Raw genomic sequence first — 15,775 nt, 5'->3', positions numbered from 1 at the left:
TATCATGTTTGCCCTTATCACTGTCCCTAGTAAATATTTCCTCAAGTTTGATGTCCTATCATTTGCTATATTTGGAACGAACAGATTAATTACTAAGTTAATTTCTGATAACTTTTCTATCAAGTAATTTTTTTGGCTTGAAATTATAATGTGTTTTTAATAATTCCATTTCCTGCAAGCATTTCGTGCATTTTAAACTCCCATAGTTAGTTTACAAAGAAAAAAAAAAAAAAAGAAGAGACATAAATGTTGGCACAAATCATAAATTGTCTTGAATTCGAATTCGAATTCGAAACCTGAAAGTTTCTAAAAAACTTCAAACCTTCGTATATAAAAATAACTGTAAGAGAAATACATAAAAACGAAACTTTAAGTAATATTAAAATACTTTAACAGAAGCCAAATTTTAAATATTTGATGAAAGACAAATTAATAAATAAGGTTTGAAAAATAACTATACTTAATAAAAGGACATTAAGAAAATTTAGCAAAATAAGTGCATAATTATAACTTTTGAATCCTGAGGTTTATTTCTGAATGTAAATTTTCAGAATATGTTGATGTAACAATTAAAATTCTGTTTTGTGGGATTGAGTATTCCTGGAATATTTTAACAATCAAAGCAAATAGGGACCGAACAGGATTATTTCAAACATTAACATTGATAAACATTAAACATGGAATGCCACTTTTTTTCCAGACAATGTATAAAGGTTTTAACTAGCTTTTATGTGGATCCGCCGTGCAAAATGCTGGTACTGCGCGGCCAATCCACCCTCAGAAAAAGTCCGAAGGTTCAATCCTCTTCCTCACCTTGGAGAGAATTGTCAGTCGCCATACGGCGACGCCAGTCGTTTATTTGCTACTTACCAGTCGCTCGGGCAGCCCGTTGCAAAAGGACATTACCCAGAAAACCCGGGGCGCCACCCCCAGACTACTAAAGCGAACTGCTCTGAAGACGCGCCACACCCACGGGTCAGCCAATAAATGACCTTTCCTGGACCTCCAGAATCACTAGGTTCGTAATTTGTATACCCTCGTGGCCGAGATTGCTTAGATACAGATCCTAACCAGTAGTTTTGTAGAGTTCTCTACGTCGACCCTCCCCCGGGAGATGTAGAACGGTAAAAGAAGTGACTTCAACAAAGTATTTAAAATTGTCTATATTGATTTAGAAATTTACAGTAATAGAAAACAGATAAAGCCATGAGTAAGTTCAACATATATTCAAACAAAAATGCAGAATTTAGTGTAAGCAGCAGAAGTTTTATTATAACTCGTTCTATGTGTTATATATATATATATGTATATCAGATTTAATATAAGAGAGAGGAGGAAGGAAAATTTGTGCCATTATTCTCGACGATAAGATTCATATCTGAACATGAACGAACTAATATTCGAAATAAACAATGACTTCACAAATTCTGAAATACCGATTTTAACAGTCATAGCCAGAGATAAGAAGAGATGAATCTGAAATTGAAATTGAGAACAAGAAATAGAATATCAAATAAAAATTTAAAAATATTATTTGGAGAAAGTAATTCAAATATATTCTACTTAAAATAAAAATTTCTCGACTTGTGTTCTCGTGCTGTTATAAGCCAGGTATTCTCTGAGAAAAAGCAGCCGTTTTCTTATCAGGAAATGTTTCAAATTAAATATATATATATAGAGAGAGAGAGAGAGAGAGGCGGGGACAAGCAAAAAGCTTTGCTTTTCTTACATATATTTTCTTAAAAATTTTCTTTTAACAAATTTCTAATTTTTTTATAACTTACGGCACACTGTTTTCGCATTTTTACCCTGCATTTTTTTAAAATTTTGTCTATTGATATGGTTACTTTTTAAAATTATTTTGATTACTGGAATCATATCCTTTACAGTAATATATATATATATATATATATTACTGTAAAATATATATATATTAAGTATATATATTATATAAATATATATATATTAATATATATATATATATATAAATTGTTGCAATGAAATAAAGTAATAGGATTTTTTTTCCGAGATTTAATAGTATAAGTTATATTAATGACATCAACAATGAAAAATAATACATTGAAAAACACATATACATTACAATACAAAATAATCAATTAAAATTTAATTTAGAATTAAAGAAAAACTCGAAAAGAATACAGAACTAGTAGAAAAGAAGCTATTATCACATAAATGAAAAGGAATTGCAATCACTATCTCTTATTACTGCAAGTTCTGAAGTGAGCACAACGCTCCTGAAACAAGTGATATATAGTACCACCTAGCAAAAGGCTAAATTACAAGTATTATAAAACTGAAAAAATGGGAAAAAATCATGGATAATAATAAAATAAATTTAACTGAATCGAAAAATTGAACTTTGAATGAATTTAAGTCATTGGGTTTACATAGAAAAGGAGTAAAATCAAAATATTATAAATTTTTTAAAGATCAAATTGAAATGAAAATGGAAACATTGATTAAATCACTGTAAAAATATTACAACGTACCATGTAAGATATTTATTTATATATATTCTTTTGCATATTACTACTTTATTAATTGAGAGCTACTGCTAAAGATTACATTAATAGCGAAAGATGCAATAATCTGTGGAAGTGATAAATTAACAACCATAGGAGTTATGTACTAGATCATTTAACTGACAGGCTGGTGCCGTAAATGCAGTTTTGAATTTAAAAATAAAATCTAACTTATATTTACAATATTTTATAATTACAATATTTAAAAATAAAATTAAATTGCAGTACTAAATTTGAGATGCTCAACTCTCGTGAATATAAGTTAAACAGATATAGATAAGAAACTTTTATACGCATGTGGACTTTAAAGATTATGCTTAAAATATATCCATAATTGTACACAGAGTAATTCTCGCATGCGTTTGCATTTGTTAATAAAAATATGCTTTACCTTAGCCACCCAGACAGGTTAGGGGAGCCGACTGCAATACCAAAGGACCTAGGTTGGAAACCCGGAGATATAGTATAATATAGTATTAACTGTCCCTCCCTTCATACGAAGCAACGGTAACCGCCTCTTAGGTGCCTCCACAATAAAATGGCCACCGCTTCTGGCCTTAGGTCAGAATGACCACTTAAGAATGGCCATTATCAAATAAGCAAATGCCCGCCAATATAGTTAAAAAAAAGGCTTTATTTTAAATCAGTTTTGAAAATTTCATATAATTTCGTAAACCCGTTAGCTACCTTTTGAAGACAACAAATTTAGTTCAGCAGACAACTTTTATAATTACAATATATTAACACTAATTTAACATAGTTGCTTTAAGCTTGCATACAGTTTCGTTATAAATATAAATATACTTTAGGCTTGCATGGAGTTCCCTAGTTGTTATAGTTTATTGTTTCTGTTATTGTTCGAATATTTTATTACGCATTTTGTAAATTACAGTATCTACAAATGTGGCTTGATATTTCACGTGGTAAAAAATGATTGACAAAATATATCTTTCCCAAAGCAGCATTATTGAATGATTATTTATTAAAATTAAATTGAAAGTTTATATATGTGTGCGCAACTGCAACATTGAGAAAAATATCATCGTATTTTCTTAAATTTCTAAGCAAGTACTTTTCCGTTAGGTACAGATGTAGTAGTTTGTGATTCATATAAAAATACCAAACTGTGCAGCATTTGTAAACTGGATATAAAAAATATTCGACTTTATCTTTTAAAGACAGAGATTTCGTAATCTTCAGAAATTCAGATCTGACCCATTCAGAAATATAAAATTAAATATTTAGGAAATATTCATAAAAGATGCAGTTTTAAGAAAATTTAGTAGTATAAGGACAACATTCATTTTTAATTGCATTTGATGCATAAATGAAATAGTTAAATTAGCATTTTTGTTTGTCTGTACTTTGAACAAATATTCTAATGTTTTAAATTATCTATTTGTTTGCTGTATTGCTATTTTAAAAACTTACACTTTAAAAACTTAATAATAACTTTGCAATAATTTTCAATAAATAAATATTTGCTCTTTGTTGTAACTTCTTTGTACACTCGTCAGTTTGAAATATAACTGAGGCGAAATCAAAGTTCCTTGGCGCGAAGCCCTGAGCATTCTGGAATTATTTCTCCTTTTAAAGAATGAAGATAATTATAAATTTAAAAAAAAATCTGAAAGGTTTCAGATTTTAAATAACATCCAAAGGAGCATAACGTTTTGGGTATTACCTTTATTTATTAAATATCATGTTCTTTGCACTTAGAATTCAGTTCAGTAGAAATGTCGCAAAATAATTTTAAAATGAGCATATCTTTAGAATTTTCGATACACAGTTTCGCGGCCGCTGGAGATAAAAAGGTTCTTTATCCCCACCGTAGAGTGTTGCCTTTGCTCGCTTTTAAATCGTTGAGTTTGTTAATCAAACATTCGTTAAAATTTTACAGAATATGAAATCGGTAATAAACAAATTCCATATTTCAAATTTGGTCTTCCACATGCCCATATTCGTAGGAGGATTTCGTCATTAAAAATTCGAGGGCTCTATGTACCAATGCTTTATCACAATGCGAGAAATAAACATACATTTATGCATATTTTTCATTCTTTAATTTCTTCAAATACAATGCAAGACTCTAACATTTGGTGGCAACAATTTGAAAAATGAAAAGGATATTTATAGTGATTCAACGCAAAATCGCGTAGTCCAGCAAAATCGCGTAAAACAGTAGTCCTTTAGGGACAAAGCCAGTATGGACTAATAAAAATCCATCATATATCAAAATATTTGCAAAAGTACGTAACAATGAATTAGTAATAGTACGTAAGAAAATGAAATTAGCAAAATCCCAAGAAATGTAACATTAAAGCTGTCGAAGTCTATTGACAAGAGCTTAAGAATCATGATAAGTTAACAGCATTACAGTTCATATCAGTATATAATGAAGGCCTTGTATAAATTTCACCAACACTAAAATTTTATCAAATAAAATGAACTTCACAGATATGTGAAGATTTATTTAATTTAACTAACACTTAATTTTTAGTTAAAGCAACTTTTATTTCAGTCTTGTTTTTCACCCACGCTTTCTTGCGAGGATGTCAATGAGCTAGCGTGCGTGTATTTAAATGAGGTAGAAAGAAATATTATTTAAAGGAAGGTTTTCGAGCATGATTTTTAGAGCGCGTTATGCCTGCTTGAAGGCCACGTTGCTATTTTGAATTAGTAGCGATTAGATTGCTGTAGCATTGAGTGCTTCTAGCCATCGAGCTTGTTTCCGCCGACTTCTACGAGTCAGAGCCTTCCTGCGTATTAAATTACCTATGAACAATTAGGCTAAATTTACTATATTTTATTTTAAGTTCATCGTTACCTGTTTTGAGTTAAGCCTGAAGTGTTAGCTCTGTGCAAGCCCAAGTGAGGCCATCTAATAAATTATATTGATATATAAATAAAGGTTTATTTGCCCCCTTTTTCTGACTTTTCTGTTGTACTTAACTCCTCACACAGTCTTTCAGAGCTCGTTAGTTAATATTCCCAAAGAGAACGAGACTCTATAGCTATTTAAATTCTATAGCTATTTAAATATGTGCACAGCAGGTTAAAAATCTAGTGCGCTATTTATGCTACTTGCGAATAGACCGCTAATGTTAGATTTGCTAAACAGTTGACATTCATTTATACTATTGTTAAATAAAATATTTTTCGTACAATAATATTAAATGTTATGTTCACTTTCACTGACTATGAATTCTAATGCAAGTTATAGTATTCATCTCACTATACTAACCTCAAAAAGCAGCCTGAAACACATCTTTTATCTTTTAAAGTTTTTTACATTAAAGTTATTTTTGTAGTATTTTTATAAATACTACAAAAAAGATAAAGATGTTTAACTTTTGATCTTAAAAAAAGATTCAAAAAGAGAAGATCTTTAACTTTTTATCTTAAAAACTATTACTCTGTTTCTTTTTTCGAAACCAATATACGATCCCCTAATACAGTAACGGCTAGGTTTATATTGCCCAGTTGCAATAAACAGAACATCGCAAGGCATTGAAGCAAGACGCTTTGTATAAAAGAAGAATCAATATAAAGCACCGCTACTTCTCGTAAAGAACAGGTGGCCTCATACGAACCTCGAATGACGATGCGGAATGTTCGAGATGCAGGCTGCATTCCTTGACCGGATGTGACCTCGCAGCTGTAGTGGCCATTGTCTATCCCAGGTTGAACGTCCATAATCTGCAAAGTGCCATTTGGATAAACTCGCTGTCTTTGGTTTACTGGAAGAAGTCTTCCTTCTGAAAAGATAAGAAAGTTGCTGTATTCACCGTCGTTATGACTGTTCTAGATAACTGTCATTAAAGCTTACAGTCACTGGAGAAAATTGGAAAATTATGTATAATAATAATAAATTTCTTAGTAGCTGAAATTAAAATGGTTATTACCTAATTTCCTGTTACAAACTTTGATTAATAACGTAAATTTTAACCAGAAGCTTATATAAATTATTTGCTTCAGCATAAAAATGTGTTTCATTAAAAAGTAACACATCAGTAATACTAAACAAATTTGTGGAAAACAAACAGCGTTTTATTTCTTCTTGTTAGCCAAATCTCCAAAAGTTCCTTTACTATTATTATTTACGTTTTCCGTCCTGAGGCTCTACACGGAAGGGAGGAATGCCTTCATGGAGGACTTTCTAAGGGAAACTGGCTCGTATTAACACGTTGCACATGCGGAAAACCATGAAAATGCCCTGTTTGCGGGATTCGAACCTCAGACCGAACTACCAGTTTTCAAGGATTTTATTACTTGCCCATTGGTGAGCAAGAGTTACCTTAGAGTAACATTTGAGACGTTGATGTCATGCAGTAGGTCATTCACAGAAGATATTTTTGTATGAATAAGTAATCATTAAAAGTTTAGCCTTTACTGTTTAAAAGGTGCTTCATGATAATAATATAATATTATTTGAAAATACTTTATATCAATCTCAGATTTGGCTGCTTACTGAGTAATGACGTTACGTTTTATGTGAGGCTAAAAAGTTTATGTAAGTGAATTAATATATTTGGAATAGAAAATGAAAGCTTTTAATAACTTAATGAGGGAACAGAGTTGATTTATTTTCAGCAGTGGTTTCAAATTGGAAGCTCTCGAAGCAGTGTTTTAGATGCCCACGAGCATATTTTACGTTATGGATTAGTTGTAAATAATATGCTTATAATTTTGGAGGCACAGTAGCATTGATTGGACTTTGCTGCTATTGAAAGGAAAAGAAATTGGATGAGCTAATTGTTTAAATGTAATATATATATCTTAGTCAATGATTTGAATACACAGATTTGATTAACTTTCATTCTTACTCGTCAAAAGATAAATACCTTCAGTTAAGAAAATAAGAATGGAAGTTTTGCTAGGAAACTTTATACCTGAACTTTATACTTTTTTAGCTTCAAACTTAAAAAATAATAGATCTAAGAAAACTAGACTGGCTGATGAGCAATTAAGATGCTTGACAAAGATAGTTCCTAATACTTTTTAATAAAAATTTTATCCACTTTATCAGAATTGAAACGCAATCAAGTGTCAATTTGTGGCAAGAATTAAAATTCAGAGTTATTTATTTACACGCAAATGCATTTTTGGGTCATCAAAAAATTAGATGTTTTTATTTATTCTCAAATTTTATCAGAAACATTGGAAAGTATTTATAATTTATATAATTTAAGTAAGTTTTACTGTGGTTAGTTAAATATTTTACAATTTCTTGAAACAAATGACAAATTCAATATTTGTCATATATTGTCAAAAATTCAATATTTGTCTGTCAATACGTTTGATTTACAAAGTATTGTAAAAAGAAATGTCTTACAGATATAAAAATTTAGAATTCAAATATAACACATATAAATATACAGATATCAGATATTAGATATCTATCATCAGATATCTATCTTGATATCAATATACTATGGAAAAAACGCAAACTTAAATATTTGAGAGTTTTCGCTTAAATTTTTGTGTTTTGATGTTTTTTAATTTATACTATAACTAGAGGGTCTCCTTCTATTCAGAACTTAATACACATAATATTAGGAAACTATTCAAGGATATATTATCTATTTTAGGTACTGAAAATCGTAGACGTAATTTCCCAAGAGAGATCTTTATCAGCCAAAGTTATTTACTATTCTTCAAAAGATATTTTGTCATTCAAAATAACTCTAATAGTCGCCTTTTATTTAGCAAATGGTTTCATAATATTTTCTCCGTCTTAAAGTACACAAATCTGACTTAGCTTGGCCATATGTTACCAGAATGTGAGCTTCTGTATTAATATAAATTGCCAATTGGTTAGCAGTGTGCTCTCGATAAATATTTCCAAGGTCAAACGATGATTCACCCCTTGCTATATCTCACATAAAGGAATAAACCCGGTATTTAATACCTTACCGTATTATTAAACGTAAATTTTTTATGTTCGTAAACAACCAACATAAGGCAGAAGCAAATAATAATCCAAAGTGTAAGATTATCCAAAGATAATCCAAAGTGTAAGATTGTATTTTGATGAGCTACGGATTTAATTTGAGTCAAACATGCTATTTAAGAGTCGGTGATGAACGGAGATGACAAAGGCTAAATTAATTAACGAAAGAAAGTGATTGATCCTGCCTGAAAGCAAATTTTAGGTTTTTTTATTCGGGAAATAATCCCAATATTTGACAATTCCCGGTGCTCAAAAAAAATTTTAATTCATTTTTTGAAAGATAATCGTACATGCAAACGAGCAAAAAGCACTGAATTCAATTCTAACTCAGTTCAGAAAATTAAAATCTCTTGCATATATTAGTTATGAGTAACAATTTTTAGTAACTTATTAATAAGCCTAGTTTTAAAGCGGTTTTTATCTTCGGACAAGTCCGTCAATTTTAATGGTATCCCCAAACTGATTCCAATCTGAATCAGAAACATAAAATAAGTTAACATTGTGAAATTTCAGACATAAACCAGACATTAAATACAAACGAATCGCAAAGTAAAGAAAAGAATAGAGAGAAGAAAGTGTGAAGGTCATTAATAGAAAGGGACCAGGATCATCGACAAAACGAGCAAAAGACAAAATTTCTACAAACTGGTATCTCCAGAAATATAAGTTAGATTCAAAATCAGATACAAATGTGACTTGATGAAGGAAATGGTTTTGGAATATGACTTAACTTTTCGATGAAACTAAAATAATATTAATGCAATTTTAATTTTAAACCCAGAATTCTTATTTCATTATTATTAGCTGCTTAATCAAATATGTAAATGAAGCTATGTAGAAATTACTTCATTAAATGTTTCGCTTCGGATATTTTTTACTTGAACGGAGAATTACGTGTGTTTATTGATAACCTCTTAAGTCTCTTTATGTTGTTGTGTCTTGCCCATGAGTTTCTTGGAAGAATGGTCGCTAGAGCCTCAAGGAGGTTGGTTTTCTATTTCCACCCCAAATTTGAGGTATAGCACTCCGGAGAGGGGTCCGAGGGACTCTTCCCTACCATCAATCCACATGAGAGGACTTTCGTCTCATTTATTTAGAATACCTTCATACCAAAAAGGCACTATACATATACAAACATCCATGCCTTCTCTGGGATTCGAAACCGGGCCATTCGGTATCGCGGTAGGCTCTATACCGTCTGGGTGGCGAGTCTCTTTATATGGCAGGTAAAATTAAAAGCCCTATTTTCGAAGCCAAAGGATTCCCTATGCTGTAGTATGAAGATATGGAGAGTGTCAAAAAAGTATTAGAATGATGCGCAAACGTTTGACAAATAACTTACGCATAAATAAATGTAAGGAAACTGGAAGGCATTATCTCCCTCCTTACTACATGCTTTCGCGTTGTAATTGGAAGTATGTCCAGCTAGCAATCGAAAAGCCGGAGTTTGAATCCCGTGCAGATTTCTTCCGTTTTCTGCTTTCGAAAAATTCTTGAAATCTCTATTAGCATCGTCCGAACTAGCAAGTAGTGGACGATAATTTGTCAATCATCAGGGTTGGTGATTTGGTGTCTGCCTCTACTATTGCCCTTTAAGTGGAGGAGAAGGTAAGGTTTCTCTTCCTCTGTACCATATGCTACTGGAAAGCACATCTGCTAGCAATCGAGAAGTTCAGAGTTCAAATCCTTGCGAAGGCATTGCGGGTTTTGCATGTTTTCTGCTCCAAAATAAAAAAATGCCTAATGGTTTCTATAAAATTATCATTACCAAAAAGTACAGTATTTCGTATAACCATTTTGATATTCATATTTAAAATATTATTACTTTATAATGAATTTCAAGACAAAAAGATAGAAAACCATGTCTTCCAGAGAAAATAATTCTGGAAAATTTTATTGATCATATCTCCCTAAAACGTTTACAATTACAGCGAATACATGTTTAAATACATAATTAAATGTTTTTAAAACATGACAAGTGCTATGAATTACTTGTGAAATTATTTAGAAGTTGATAATTTTGTCATTTTCGAATCTTTTTCAGCAGAACAAAATGTATAAGCCGAAAGTTGTTTTCATAATATGCTCGAAAGTGGAAACTTCTCAAGCATTTGACAGAATTTTTAAATAAATACAATGTTGTGAATTTTTAATAGAGAATTTTGATTAACTTTGCAGTGTTCCATTAATTCGAAAAAATTTTATGTGAAATTTGTATCAAATTCATTACCTCTAACCTTAAGCTAAATTCTTTCTTTTTATTCTGCTACTTTGCGCAGGTAATATATTTGAAAAACGTATAATGGTTAAATAAATAAAATTGCAAACACATAATTTAAACACTGTTAAAATATTGTTCACATTCAAGATAATAAAATACTTGAAGAAAATCAAGAATAAACATAAGTTTAAAAAAATATCTCTCAACGTCATTACGCTGGGTATTAAAAATGCACTTTCTAAGTACGCTTCTCTTTACATATTTCAGCTTTAAAAATATTTCTTCCTTTTCTTGCTTCAGAGCATTAAAGAAGTACAATTTATAACAGTTTTTTTCTGCCTTAGTTTCTTTCCCAATTACGCCCAATTAGTTAAAAATTTTTCCTTCTCTTTCAAGTTAAAAAATTAGAAACATTCTCTAAAAATACAACCATAAGAACCCTGAAGGAATTACATTATCAAATAAAATGCATAATAATTATGCTAAAATGTGAAAAAAATATCCAGAGAAGTTTCTGTCGCTGTCCGTAGAAGTATACATAACTTTTAATGATTTTTATTCTAATTAAGAACTGCAAGCGAAAAATACTTTTTCTTTTTCAAAGATCAATGAAATTTTCTTCAAGTGAATATTAGTTTTGAAACTTCTCATTAATTTAGAGGCATTCCCAAATAAGTGGCAAACTCGAAAATAAAAATTATCTCAATATAAATGATAACTATTGCGTATATCAAGGAAAAGCGATTTTTTAATGGGTGTTACCTTAAAAAAATCTAGTTCCTTAAAAGATAAAAAAAATCTAGTTCTTCTATTAATTCATATGATTAACTCTTTGATAACGATAAAATATATTAGAAACTAGCGGCCAAGACCGTCAGATAAGTAAGCTGCAAGCAAGAGCAGAATTTATAAGTTCTTTATACATTTGAATATGAATGAAATCAGTTCATTCTTTCCAAGCAACAACCAATCCGTACATATATATATACATTGTCTATTGTCATTTTATATTGCGTTGGGAGGATGTGTCTCCAGGTACGTTAAAAAATGCTTGGCATAATATATGGCCAGCTACCATATTTCATGATGAGGACGATGAAGATGATAGCCGCGAATTTGAAGGTTTTCGGATATGGCAAACTAGAGGTGAAATTTTCCAGTTATTGGATTTTGTAAAGAAATGTGGATAAGCAATAATAAATGAAGATTATATAACAGAAGCTCTTCATTGCGACGACACTGCCCCAATCATCAATCAATTAAGAAACGGCGAAATCTGTAGTATGGTTCTAGATCCAGAAAATACCGCGGTAAAAGTTTACAATTGGGTGCCCCTTGTTCTTTGGTAATTCTTTTTTGACTCCAAGATCGGCGCCAGGAAGGCACAATTTCAAGATGGCCGCTACACAAAACCAAAATAAAAAGTCAAAGAATTGCAGAAACTCTGTGTCTATGTACACATCAATCTCTTTTCATTTAAAAAAAATCCCAGAATTGCACAAACTAGGCATTGCGCACCGCTTTAAATTTGTCCATGTACAAATCAATCTATTTTCATTTAAAAATAAAGTCAGGAAGCTAAAACAAAGTTAAAACTATCATGGTAACCAGAAATGAAGTTTCATCGCCAAAATTTTAAAAATATTCTTCCTAATTGAAGGGAGACCAATTATACTCTAGAGCCAATACCGCTTCCGATAGTGAAGAAAGTGACAGAGAGGTTATTGAAGACGAAAAAATTTCAATTGACAAGTTAGTCGATATTCTCGACACAATTACATAGCAGTTACAGGACTTGAACTGTGGAACTTTGTAACTGAACAAGAAATTATGTCTGTTTATAGAATCAAAGAGAAAGTATTGGCACAAAAAATGAAGCAACTTAAACAACTTACATTGAACGAAATGTTTAGTAAAGTAAACAAATAAATATTAAGCTTTTTTTTGTAAATTTTGATAAACTTTAGATCATAATTGCTCTTTATTTCATAAATTACGGTTTCACATTTTTAATTGTATAATTTCTGCATGCCATCTTACCAGATTTAAATTGATGATCTATAATCCGGAATCGCCGAAGTCCCGACGAGTCCTGATTACGGACTTTATACACTGTAGATAGATATAGATATATATAATATATTTTGTTGCTAAACCAGGAAACAAAAACTTTCGATACTTCAAGTTTATATGTATAGGTATGACGTCATGATTTAAATTTAGTGTAATATAACAACATACCAATAAAACAATTAATTAAGGTAATAATATACCATGTCAATTACCCTAACCTGACACAAAATTTGACAACAGCAGCTATTTATTTAAAATGCTAACAGTTACGAATATTTTCGACACAAAATGACGTCGCTTGCAACCGCGTGCTTTATTCAACGTCAGAATGTGTCATTATATAATGAAAAAGAGAAAAAAATATCTGAAAGTTTTCAGAATTTATATTCCACCCAAAGGAGCTTTTTTTAAAGTTTTGCATGTTCTTCGCACTTAAATCATAAAACTCAAGTTAACAGCAATATCAGAACATATTTAAAAGCGCGCTGGAGATACAGTATTGCCATTGCTCGCTTCGAAATCGTCCACTCTGTTAATCAAAAACTCATACATGCTTTACAAAATGTCAAATAGATAATAAAACAAATTTCGAATTCCAAATTTGGGCTTCCAGAGGCCCATATTCGGGTGTAGACGCACGTTATTCAAAACTGAATGGCGTTGTTTTATCACAGTGCGAGAAATATATAAACATTTAATGCAGATTCTTCATTATTTAATTTCTTTAAATATAACACAGGGCGATAATATTTCGTGGCAACAATTTGAAAAGTGAAACGTACATTTAAAGTTTTCAATGCAAAGTGCCAAAACGAAATTAATAGCCCTTCTGGACTAACGTCCTTTGAGCTAATAATATATTTAATATTTGTTAATGCTAATTTTGTTTAATATTTTATAAAACTTGCAAAGTTTTTATTAACAAACTGTATGGTTTGAAAGCGAGCGGTGGCAACATTTTTCGAAATAAAGTATTTTTTATCTTCAGTAACTGCCGTGACTGCTGCCACTCGGAAAAATTAACGAGAAAATTAGCGTTTTCAGAATTTTTTATTATTATCTAGGCTGAAACAACGATATAAAAGCGTAAAGGTTGTAAAGCTATTTTTTTCTTGCATTCAGCTCAGAATTTTGCTTCCCTGATATATTTATACAATTTCTAATATTTTCTGCTTCATATACTCTAATTTTATGAAAGCTTATTTCAAATTTTATGTCTTTGAAATTTACCTCTTTCTACTAGTACAATTTGTCAGGCATTCAAACTGTGTCAACAGTTATATAAACCAAATCTATTGATTTCCTACTAAAATATTTGTCACTGAGGTACATATTTCATTTTTTAGAATTATAATTATACAAAAATACGAACCTTATGCTGAAAGATGATTTTTTAAAATTATGATAGACAAATTATCAAATTCAATTTTTGCAAACCCAACAGATATTGCATTGCATATTTTCCAGTTGATTATGGTTATGTTTTAGATATATGTTTAGTTTTAATTTGCATTCTGCACAACATTTAAAATACATATATTAAGTCAGAAATTAAACTTGCCGGCTTGCTCAGTATGCTAGTGCGGTAAAGTTGAGCCCGGATTCGATTCCCAGAAAAGGTTTGGATGTTTGTAAGCGTGTAATAGCTTATTAACATGAGAGCAATCAAAATATGCTGGTGAACCGAAAGTTCTCTCAAGCGATTTGGTGCTAGAAAAAGATGGGGGGGGGGTGGAGATCTTTGGTACCGTCCCGTGAGAAATGTTTGCTTCAAAATGGGGATGGAACTGGGCAAAGTCTTGCTTTCATCGAGAGTGTGGCCAAAGGGCATGCCAACAAGATACGAAATTCTGCATTCCTCATTACAATAAAATTTGTGAACTTTTCTGGTGTTATTGACAAACAAACGAGGTTAACCCTCCGCCTACGGCGCCAGCAATTTTCATGGGACACGAAATACGTCTCATAATACGGATCGGGTGAAAATAACGTGTATTACTTTATTTCTCTTATTTTCAATACGAATCCCGCTTTTCTCTGTAAGCCAAGAATATTGTAATATTCATATTTTATGTTCCGTTTTGCACATAGATGGTTTATAGCATTGTAAGGGATTACAATTGTTTACATTTTTATATTTTTATTCCATGCACGCTAAAGTCGCGCAAGCCGTATTGTATGCTTTTTAAAATTAAAAAAAAAAAAAAAAACTATTAAAATTTGTGCATTACTCTAATTTTGTTTATAAAGATGTGAATAGTAATATATGGAGATAGAGAATATAAAAAACACCGCCCCGATAATATTTCGTGGCAACAATTTGAAAAGTGAAACAACGCTTGTAGTGAATCAACGTAAAATGCCAACACGAAATTATTAGTCCTTCTGAGCAAATTATTTCTTTGGACTAAAAAATTGCATAAAGGTTCCGATAACATTTTGCCGAGGTACCTCCAAGTAAGTTCCAGTCCAGGTTTCACTTATGTTATTGATTAATTTATTAAGAAAGAGGTGGAGATATTAAACAGCACCTCTTTGCAAAATCACTGCATTTGCATATCATTGCCCTCAGCTTTATGGGAAATACTGACTATTCACAATACACTCATGTCCATAAATTAAGGATGATTCGGAGTCCCGCGAAAATCGAAATCTAAAATAAATATATCACTTGTAGAATTATCGGTCGTTTGGAATGTGGGCATACCCAACTGGAAGTATCAGACGAACTTGGAATTGCCCAGAGTGTCATCTCCAGGCTTTGGCAACGATTCCAAGATGATGGTAATGTGAGTAGACGTTACAGCACAGGTCGCCCCAGATTCCAGAGTTACAACGCCGAATGAGAACCGGTATTTTGCAGTTACTGCCAAAAGAAACAGGCGGAGCACAACCTCAGACCTGTCTCGTCAGCTCTCTTCAGACACTGGTACGACAATTTCAAGGCAGACCGTGTACAGACGCTTAGGGCAGATTGGTCTATAT

General features: G+C 31.3%; 1 protein-coding gene across 2 annotated transcripts in view; it reads right to left on the bottom strand.

The window, feature by feature from the left end:
* The window catches only part of LOC118197677 (cell adhesion molecule Dscam1-like), a 952,054-nt gene that overhangs the window by 377,842 nt on the left and 558,437 nt on the right, over positions 1-15,775 (bottom strand). For both annotated transcript variants that reach the window (XR_015042957.1, XM_085823340.1), the window contains exon 8: positions 6,137-6,301. Coding sequence is in view for 1 of the 2 variants with exons in the window: in XM_085823340.1 (XP_085679466.1) it covers positions 6,137-6,301 (165 nt within the window). In the remaining variant the exon portion in view is untranslated. The remainder of the gene's footprint in view (positions 1-6,136; positions 6,302-15,775) is intronic.

Source organism: Stegodyphus dumicola, chromosome 9, assembly GCF_044657685.1.
Source record: "Stegodyphus dumicola isolate Sdum_Otavi_A_Nest chromosome 9, ASM4465768v1".
NCBI classification, from domain to species: Eukaryota; Metazoa; Arthropoda; class Arachnida; order Araneae; family Eresidae; genus Stegodyphus; species Stegodyphus dumicola.
The sequence above is the reverse complement of the archived record's forward strand: the minus strand, read 5'-3'. Positions and strand labels throughout refer to the sequence as shown.